The sequence below is a fragment of the Petaurus breviceps genome, unplaced genomic scaffold (genome assembly GCF_028583685.1).
Source record: "Petaurus breviceps papuanus isolate PSGF00001 unplaced genomic scaffold, PetGlider_PUasm1.0 98, whole genome shotgun sequence".
Taxonomy (NCBI): Eukaryota; Metazoa; Chordata; class Mammalia; order Diprotodontia; family Petauridae; genus Petaurus; species Petaurus breviceps.
The window spans coordinates 9760464-9771024 of record NW_027187460.1 but is presented as its reverse complement, the minus strand read 5'-3'; the positions used below and the strand labels follow the sequence as shown (position 1 = coordinate 9771024).

Here is a 10561-nt window from a genome sequence, read left to right as displayed (position 1 = left end):
TAGCCTAATGTTTTGCCTAAAATATCCCATTTCCTTTCTAAAACGGAATTCCCCAATTGTATTTCACATGCTGGCACCAATGGATTTGAAAGAGACCAAACCAGTGTGTCTCCTTTCAGTTTCCAGGGCCTAAAGATTACTGGTAGATACATGGAATGAATTTACAAAGCTATTTTCTCTCCTTACCCTTAGTGCATGGTGCTCCTTGTTGAGATACGTTGTGACTTCAGGATTCAGTGACACCACTTCTAGGAACTGAGTCCACAGTTCTAAGAGGTGGGAGCAAAGCCAGGTAAGATCCTTACTTATCTGCTCAGCTATCTTCTCTGGATTGTTCATTAGCTGGCGGGGGAAAGGAATCGTAAGTCAAGACACCAAATGCTATTGCTCCCAACTTTGCCATGAAGTTCTCTCTAACTGAATCTTTAACTAACTTATCCAAAAAACAAAAACAAAACAAAAACCTTTATTCCATTATTTCACAAAGACTGATAGTGAAAGAGCCCTAAGTTTGGAAGTCAGTTTATTAAGATTTAGATGGCACTGTGTAGAGGTGAGGTTCATCTCATTAAGTCCAATCCCTCCATTTAACAGAAAAGGAAACTGAGAGAGAGAAAAATTAACCACTTAGGATCTTAGCCTCTTAGATCTTGAATTTGAAAGACATTAGAAGTCATTTCCTCCCACACTCTAATTTTAGAAATGAGGAAACAGTGGTCCAGCAAGATTAAGTGATTTGGCCAAGATCACACAGATAGTGAATTTTTATATGAAGACTGAAACCTGGGTCTCCTAATTCCTCTCCAGCATTCTTTCTATTTGAATGAAATGTCCTGGAGGGCAGGGCGTGCTTTGTTTGTATTCTGTCTTTGTACTTCCAAACCAGCACATTTGCTTTATTTGGCCACATAGTTTAGGTTAAAGCAAATGTCTGGGTTTGGGATTTCTAGAAAATTTGTAATTAGGAAATGATGTAATCATAACCTTTATTGTAATGTAATGCAGCATACAGGCAAACAAATTATGTATACATGCTATGGCAATATAAACAGACAGAGGCTTGGTCCCACATATAAGAAACTAACCCCAGTTGGATGAGTGAAGGAGCCACGTCAGGGAGGGAACATATTCAAAGTTTGTTGTTTAAGTGGCAAGATTATATACCCCCCAAATGGGTGTGGTAATCAGAACCAGATTTATGAGGTAGCATTCCTAATGAAACCCAGATGTGGTAGGAAAGTTGTTTTTTTTTTTTTGTTGTTGGTTTTTTTGTTTGCTTTTTGGAGGGGAGAAGTCAGGGCAATTGGAGTTAAGTACTTGCCCAAGGTCATACATCTAGTTAAGTGCTAAGTGTCTGAGGATGGAGTTGAACTCAGGTCCTCCTGACTCCAGGGTGTGTGTTCTATTCACTGTGCCACCTAGCTGCCCCTAGAAAAATTCTTAAGTTTCCATACTGATACCAGGTTTGGATAAAGCTTGGGTAGGGGTAGTTTCTCTATTGAGGTCACAAACTGATGTGATGATTAACCAATGCAGCATAAGCAAAATGCCTCAAAGCCCCTGTAGTAGTCAAGAGTTCATCCCATCAAACAACTGGCAGCCTCATCTGCCTCGCATAGAATTAACAGTGGAAAAATATAACTGACTGTTCTTACTATGTGTTTCTATGGACATTAAGGCTATTAAGCTTAAATGACTCCATATTAGAGTACTTTCTTTATAATATGTCATCAGATTATAATTAAACAATAACATCAAACAATATAAAGTTTATAACTGTCACAACCTTACAAAATGCTTTACAACTATCGAGGGCTTAGTAAATGTTAGATTATATCACATTCTTCCAATCCTTGTCTGCACAGGAATCCACCCTACAACAAACCCAACAAAGGATTATACATCTTCTGTATGAAGATCTGAAGGGATGGCCAACTAAGTAAACTCAAAATCACATTTACTAGAAGTGTAACATCGAGCAAGCCATTCTATATCTTTGAGTCTCAGTTTTCCAATCTGTACAATGGCTGGAATAAGAACTAGGTGACCTCTAAAGTTTCTGTCAGTTTAATAGCAGCAATAACAATGCAACAATTATTAAACTATGTATATTCTTTGACCCTGAGATACTTAAACCAAGTCTATACAACAAAGAGATTAAATTAAGATGAAAAAAACCCATATGCACAGAAATATTTATAACAGCTCTTTTGTGGTGATAAAGAATTGGAATCTAAGAGGGTATACATTAAATGGGAAATGGCTGAAAAAGTTATGGTGCATGAATGTGATGGAACAATACTGCATTATAAGAAATTATGAAAGTTAGGGTTTCAGAGAAACTTGTGAAGACATTTATGGACTAACGTACAGTCAAGTGACCAGAACCAGGAGAATAATTCATACAATAACAATACTGTAAAGACAAACAACTGTGAAAGATTTAGGAGCTTTGATCAACATAATGACCAAACACAATTTCAGTAAAGCACTGAAATTCAGTACAGCTTGAGCACATTTTAAAAATTATTTGGGGGGCATGACCAATATGGACATTTGCTTGACTATGCACGTATTTAACATGCTTTTGTATTTTTCTTTCATAAATGGTGGGGAGGACAAAAAATTTGGTACTGAAAATTATAATTAAATTGACAAATAAAATGTCTATGGTCAATATATAGTGGAGATAGTGGAAAGGACAATAATGGAAAGAACATTGATTTTCTATTCAGAAGACTCAGATTAGAATCTTAGGTCAATTACTAGTGTGACCTCAAGTAAATCATTACATCTCTCTAAGCTTTAGTTTCCTCATCTGGAAAATGAAAGGGTTAGATGTGATGGCCTTTAGGAACCTTCCTCCTCTCCTTCTACAGTCTAAAGTTAATGTATCCTAGCTTTATCAATGTGTCACCTTGGGCAAAAATACCTTATATCTGTAAAGTACATCTGCACAGTCTACTTTAAAGGTACAATGAAAGAGTTTCAAAGCTTTTAAAGTTCTAGAGAAATGATTTGGCTTTATTGTTTAACCAAACCTATGGTTTCATTGTCATGGAAAATTCTTCAGAAGGAAACTCCTATTAATGACCATCATCAAATCTCTTTTGCAGCAGCTACCAATATTAGAGCATTGCCTGGGGGCACTGAGATGAAGCGATTTGTTCGTGTTACATGGCGAGTATATGTCAGAGGCAGGATTTGAACACAGGCCTTCTTGACTAAAGTGGACTTTCTATCAACTACAGGATGATGCCTGACTCTCAGAAAAGAAATGAGTTCCTCTTATCATTATCACTCTTGTCTCTACTTGTTGCAATTTAATAGTTTCTTTTATATCATGAATTTTCCCAGTGAGAATGGTGTTGATGATGATGACAACTAGAACTTAGATGTACTATTTCGCTTGCCCCTCCCTCCCCCTAATTGCAAAAGGTGGAATTGGACCTTAAAGAGCTCTTTGGGGTGGCTTCTGACCCTGGAGTCAGAAGGACCTGAGTTCAAATCCTATTTCAAATGCCTGACACATTTACTAGCAGTGTGACCTTGGGCAAGTCATTTAACCCCAAGTGTCCTGCCTTCCCCCCTCCAAAACAAACAAACAAAAAAAGGAGCTCCTCCCAGATCCTTCCAAGGCAGTCATCTAATCATTTCCTTCTGGCTGCACTCCTCTGACCTTTATCTACTGTCTTCCCATAGTCTGTCTCCAACTTTACCATTTCTATTTTATGTACTACTGTCTTTTGTCCACAAGACTGTGAGCTCCCTAAGGGTAGAGACTATCTTTTGACTTTCTTTGTATCCCTACTGCTTAGCACAGTGTTTGGCATATAGTAGGTGATTAATATTTATTGACTGACTAACTTGTCAGATTATGGCGAGAAATGGGCAAAGAACAAAGTTTCCATAAAACTTGACTGTGTGACTCAACTCCTAATAGTGAGACCTTTTCAAGAACGGCGACAAAGGCTGTTTTCTGAGGTAGGGACTTCCCTGTCAATGAAAGAATTCAAATCAAGACCAGGCACCTATTATTTGTCAGAGATAACTATTGAGGCATTGTTGCTTCAACTGGGGTGGGGGTGGGGAGGCGTCAAATACATAACGTAAATGAGCTTTGACATCACTAAGATTCTGTGAGACTGTAAATGCAGAAACAACTCCAAGTTTCCTGAATTGTCCTTAATGTGCCAAGGAATCCCATCTTTTGTTTCTGGGGAGGCTACACTCATGTTTACCAATAGCAAATAGTGCCTATTCTTCTGAGACATTTTTATTTTTCAATCTGCTGGCAACTCCACATTTTTCCCCTTTATAAGTTAACTTTGGCTGTGGGGAGAAGAACTTAAGACTCAAGGGAAGCATTTCAATAAACTCCCCATAAATCTGCCTAGAACACCACTGTAGACTTTTATGTGTTTGTAAAAACGACTTTAAATAACCATAAAAGATTTATATTTTTCTATTTTGGAAAGAGAAAGGGAGCCTTCAGAGTATTCATTTATTTCTTGCTCAACATGAGCCACTAGGTGGTACTGTTCTACTGTTCTAGCTCCCTGCAACCTACATGATCATTATCTGGCATGGAGTAGGGGGAAATGTTTCCAACGTTGTCTGCACAGCTGGCTCCTGCATTGAAAGGTGACTTTGGGGACGAGTGGCTAATTCAGTCCATCTCTATCCCAACTTTACCCTCCAACCACTCTTTTTCTAGGAATCCTGCCTGACCTAACTTTCGTTTTCCAGTAGCAAAGGAATGGAGCTGATCTCTGCTAGGTTTTCTGCTTCTTACAAAACAAAGCCAACTACCCAAAATCTTGTCACCAAAATCTTCTGAACAATTTCCTACAGCCTGCGTTTTCCCTGTCCAAATGTGAGCCATGTTTAGCCTTTTCTTTTAAAGAAAATACATTTTATAAACTTTATTGCTTGGAATGTTTTAGCTAGAATTATAGGAACAAAGTTTCAGAGCTGAATGGGACCTTAGAAATCACATGATCCAAGGCACATCATTTAACAGATAGGGCAAGGGAAGCTCAGAGACCCTTGCCAATATCCACTGTGGGAACACTTAACAGAAACAGGATTAAAACCAAAAACTCTTGACTCCAAATCTAAAGCTATGTACTCCTGGGCAAGTTGCTTAACCTCCCTCAGCCTCATTTTTACCCTCTCTAAAATGGGGACAATAATAGCACCCAGGGTTGTTGTAAAGATTAAAAGACAACATATATGATTGTTTTGCAAATCTTAAAGTTCTGGGTAAATGCTAGGTAGAAAATAAACAATCTTAGAGATCATTTAATATAATTCCATCATTTGTCAGAGACTGAAACTGTGACCCAGAAAGAGTCAATTTCCCCTTCAGTATTGCATCCTGATAACTGACCTTTCCAGTTAAAACCCTCACCAATCCAAGCACACTGTAGTACCCAGCAACTAACTGAACTATAAAGTGAACTTTTGTTTTCTTCCTGCCCTCATTTCTTTATTTTCTTTGTTGAACTGAAAAAGCCCTTTAGTCTCCTGGTATCTGATTTTATCCTTGGAAATGACATTGTTGGATGCAGCAGGAAATACCCTCAGTTTGTGGGAGCTGTTAGAGAATTATTCATTTGTCAGCCAATGCCTTTGGAAGTTCAGATGCATTGAATTGGAATGCTATTGTGTTTTAAATTGCTCAGGCTAAAAGCATTTCCAATTTCTAGAGATCAAAACACTGTAAGCAGCTTCTTTGAATGAAATTGAGTTGTTCCTACAGGCCCAAATAGTGTGGGTGTCAGGTAGGCATCATCTTTAATCTTAAAGTCAAGTTAAGTGCTTGTAATGGTGACATACTGGGACACAGTGGGGCTTCCAATGTTTGGGACTTAAAATATCAATACTAAGTGTAAGAGTTAGGATAATAAAAGAGGAAATACAAAAAGAGGAGGACTCTAATTATATTTTAGCATTATTATCAATATGAGTCAATAGTAATAATATTAATGATTAACATTTATGTAGCTCTTTAAGGTATGAAAAGCACTTTACATTTGCTATTTCATCTTATCCACACAACTTTGTGAAAAAGGTACTATGATTATCCTCACTTTACAGCAAACTCAAGCATATTGTAGTTAGGTGACTTCCTCAGAATCACACAGCTAATAAGTATCTGAGGGTGGCTTTGAACTCAGATCTTCCTGACTCCAAGTCCATCACTTAGTAGTGCAATTTGGAAGCATTAAAAGAAGTATTATATCTATTTGATAGTCATAATGTATACCACCATGGTCAGATAATATTTGGAATACTATTTTTATATCTGGGTTGCATTTTACGTTACATTTGTTGGACCAAATTAGATTACATTACATTTTAGGGAAGGTAGCAGCAGATTACAGCATTTCCAGAAGGTTACAAAAATGGTGAAGGGTTTGGAGATCATGCCATATCACAACTGATTCAAGAATGAGGGACATTCAGTCTGAAGAAGAGAAGCCCCAAGGGACACATTATAGCTCTGCTGAATTATTTGGAGGGTTGATATTTATAACAGGAATTTGATTTATTCTGATTATCCTCAGAGAGCAGAACTAGCAGCCTTGATATGAAGAACATTTTTTCTAATGGTTAGAATTATCCCAAATGGAATGGGCTTCATTAGAAGGTAGTGGGGTTCCCCCTCACTCAGTGTCTTCAAAGTCAAGTCAACAAACATTTATTCCTTTATTAAGAACATACTCTGTGCTAAATATTGATGATTTTTTTCAAAAAACCGCAAATCAATGCATACACACATACATATATATATTTCACATATACATATATACAAATATTACATATTATATAATTCATCATATCAGTATATCATATATAATTATTGTTATATTCTATATATCATATTTGTATATTTAACCACACAATACAGGCCTGGCCTCAAGAAGTTCACAGTCTAATGGTCTAATGGACCATTAGGTTACAGAGAAAGTTCTTGTTCAGGTATGAGCTGGACTTTAATAGCCTCTTGAGATTGAGTGGTTTTTATAAAAAGTTCTGTGTTTCAGCAACTTTCCTACATCTTGACTGCATATGGATAAATTACAACTACACACTTTCTTTTTTTGTGCAGTTAATATGTGTGTGTGTTCCTATTAAAATTCTCCTACTATAAAAACAAGGACTTTGGGTATCCCCCCCAATGCCCAGTGTATCTTATTCAGAAAATAAAAACTGTGGATTGACTGACTGAAAACGGAGGGATAATTCTCAGTTTAAGGTCAAATGTGAAATTTTGCAGTTTTTTACCTCCCCCTCCTCTTTGTATTCCCTTCTTTTTGACCTTAGTACCTGACAAGAGACCGTGACTTGACTTCCCAATATATCTATTGCCATAAAACATTAACAGAATATAATACATCCAAGTCACTAATTACCTGTAGCTCTGAACACAGAAGAGATAATGTTTCTTCAACAGCAAGTTTCTCTATGAGGGAAAAAACAAAGGCAGAAGATGAAATTGAGGTCAAAAGTGAAGTTGAAGAGTTATTAATTAAACTGAAGAGCGTTCCACGTGTCCATCAAAATATCCCCATTCAGCTCTCAATTCCCAAACTAACTTAGAATCAAAAAATCTTAGAGCTATAAGAACCCTACAGAGATCAGTGGGACCCACCACCTCATTTTCTCCTCCTGAAAAGTAAGCCCCACAGAAGTAACCCAATGTACACAGCAAAGCTGGTTAGGGAGACAGGATCAGAAACCATATTTATTGATTCCTTTTCCAATGCAGTTACCACCTCACTAGGTTGTTCCTGTGTGGGGAGCTGAATCTAGTCATGTTATAACTGTAGTAATCAGAGAGCTAAAATGGTATAATGGACAGAAAATGGACTTCAGAAAAAGGTGGCTGATTCAAGTCTTGTCTCTGGTATGTGCTGCCCCTTTGATCCTGGATAAGTCAATCAACCTCTCATTTCCCTCAAGCTAAATATGAGCCTATAGGCAGCAGAACAAGTGCTGATTAGCAATGAGGGAGGTAGTTCCTTACTGGGAGAACAAAGGTTTTAACCCCAAAATAGTATTAATTCTTATAAAAATTGTGGGACCTTAGGAAATAGATTAATTACTTAACCAAGACCTTAGTTGTGGATCTACAATTTAAAGAACTTAAAAATGGAAAAAAAATACTCTCAATATCCCAGGAATAAGTTTAGACTTTTTTTTAAACTTCTTTTTTTTTTACTTTGATTCCAAGATCAGAAACAAAGCTGTTGGCCCTTCCTTCTTTTCATGTTCTGGAACCATAATCTAATAGATGTTGTTGTTCAGGCATGTCTGACTTTTCATGACCCCATCTGGGGTTTCCTTGGCAAAGGTAATGGAGTGGTTTGCCATTTCCTTCTCTAGCTCATTTTATAGATAAGGAAACCAAAGCAAACAGGTTTGAGTAACTTGCCCAGGGTCACACAGTTATCTGAGGCCAAATTTGAATTCAGGAGGAGGAGTGTTTCTGACCTGGACTGGGGCACCCTGGTGTCTTCTCATTTCTGGGGGATCAAAATTCTGATGACATACAGTGTAGACACCCAATTGGCAGAGCCCACCGCAACTATGAGTATCAGCCCCCCTGGGAGTTGAGAATATAATAGCGGGCCACTATACCCAGCAATATTATGTGATCTTAATATTTTCATGAGAAATAACTTCTCAGAGAACAGCATTTAAGAATACATTTTATTCTACCAAACTTAAAAAAAATGTTAGCAGTAATCAACAAACAACAAAAACTCTGTGTATCATGAATGTGAAACAATATTTGTTAAATGTTTATGTACTAGGCATTGTGCTATGTACTTGGAGTCTGAAGACAAACATGAGAAAACTCCTTTACTCAAGGGACTTACATTCTATTGGCAGAAAACATGTACTCAGAAAATTAAATAGAAAATATATGGAAAATTGACACAAATTATTTTTGGGGAAAGGGCAATAGCAATTTGATTCAGGATTCACTTCCTGTAGAAAGTCAGACCTGAGCTGATCATTCAAGGAAGTCAAGGATCCCTTAGGACTGAGCTGATGGTGCTTTCCAGGTAAGCAGGTGAGGAGATAAGTGCCAATTTAGAAGATGTTACGGTACTTTATTTGAGAGGTGATTAAGGATTGAACTAGTACCATAGTCATCCAAATGGTGAGAAGTAAACAGATGTGAGATATATTGTGGAGTTACAAATGACTCAGCATGAAGGGTGAGGGAGAGGGACAAGCTGAGAATTACTCCGAGATTATGAACATGGGTGACCAGAAGAAAAGTATCTTCAACAGAAATATGAGGTAGCTAAATGGCACAACAAATAGAATTCTGGGGCTGGAGTTAGGAAGACCCAAATTTAAATCCAGCCTCAGACACTAGCTATGTGACCCTGGGCAAGTCACTTAACCTGTTTGTCTCAGTTTCCTCATCTGTAAAATGAGCAGGAGAAGGAAGTGGCAAACTTGAAAAGACTACAAGCCAAGTCTAAAGTAGAGGGAGGGTTGGTGCACAACTTTTTGTTCACTGATGATTATGCACTCAATGCAGCCTTTAGGGCTCAGACACAATAAAATATGGCTCAATTTTGTCACTTGTGCTAATTTTGTCGTAATCACATGGAGAAAACTGAGATTCTCTACTAGTCAACACTGTATCTATCGTCCATACATGGAACCTTCAGTAACAGCAAACAGAGAAATTTTGAATGCTGTGGATAAGTTCACTTATCCTGGAAGTATGCTTTCCAATGTAGATGATAAGGTTGAGGCACACATTGCCAGAGTTAGATTAGAGTTTGGGAGGCTCCAAAGGAAAGTGTACAAGAGAAGTATTAGGCTATCTACAAAGCTGAAGGTCTACAGAGGCATTGTGCTGACCTCATTATTGCCTGCCTGTGAAACCTTTACAGTATACTAGTGCCATGTCAAGCTTCCATTTGAATTGTCTTAGGAATATTTTAAAGATCACCCAGCAATTTAAGGTACCAGACACTGAGGTCCTTTCTCAAGGTGAACTGGCAAGTACTCAGGCTCGGTTGCAGAGGTCACAACTCCAATGGGCTGACCAACTGTTCAAATGTCAAACACATATTTGCTTAAAATATTATTTCACAGAAAATTCTCAAAAGGTAAAGAGTTACATGGAGTTCAGAAGGATACTCTGAGGGCCTCTGTGAAGGACTCTGGAATCGATTGTGCAACATAGGAGACTGGCATAGCTCCACCAGTATGGTGTGCCTATATCAAAGAAGGTACTGTGCTCTATGAGTGAAGCAGAATTGTTGTAGTTGTAAAGAAACATGAGATGTGCAAATTTAGAGACATCTCCATTCCAAACGTTCACACAGACTATTTCTGCCAGACCTGTGGTGGAGCCTTCCAAGCTTGTATGGGTCTGATGCACCATTCAGACACACTATACATTGACCCTGACATAGTGATGCTATTTGGGGCCTCTCTGAGTACAAAGGACAGCAAATCTTGAAATCATGTAGATTGTTTTCATACAGATTTTATGAAGATAAGAAAAGATACATTCCTT

The 10561-nt window shown here is 37.8% G+C and overlaps 1 protein-coding gene across 1 annotated transcript in view; it reads right to left on the bottom strand.

Annotated features, from left to right (window-relative positions):
* The window catches only part of FAM135B (family with sequence similarity 135 member B), a 438393-nt gene that overhangs the window by 48227 nt on the left and 379605 nt on the right, over window positions 1-10561 (bottom strand). The window contains exons 9-10 of the mRNA XM_069081364.1: window positions 7422-7471; window positions 187-342 (exon numbers count right to left, since the gene is read on the bottom strand). Of these exons, the coding sequence (XP_068937465.1) occupies window positions 187-342; window positions 7422-7471 (206 nt within the window). The remainder of the gene's footprint in view (window positions 1-186; window positions 343-7421; window positions 7472-10561) is intronic.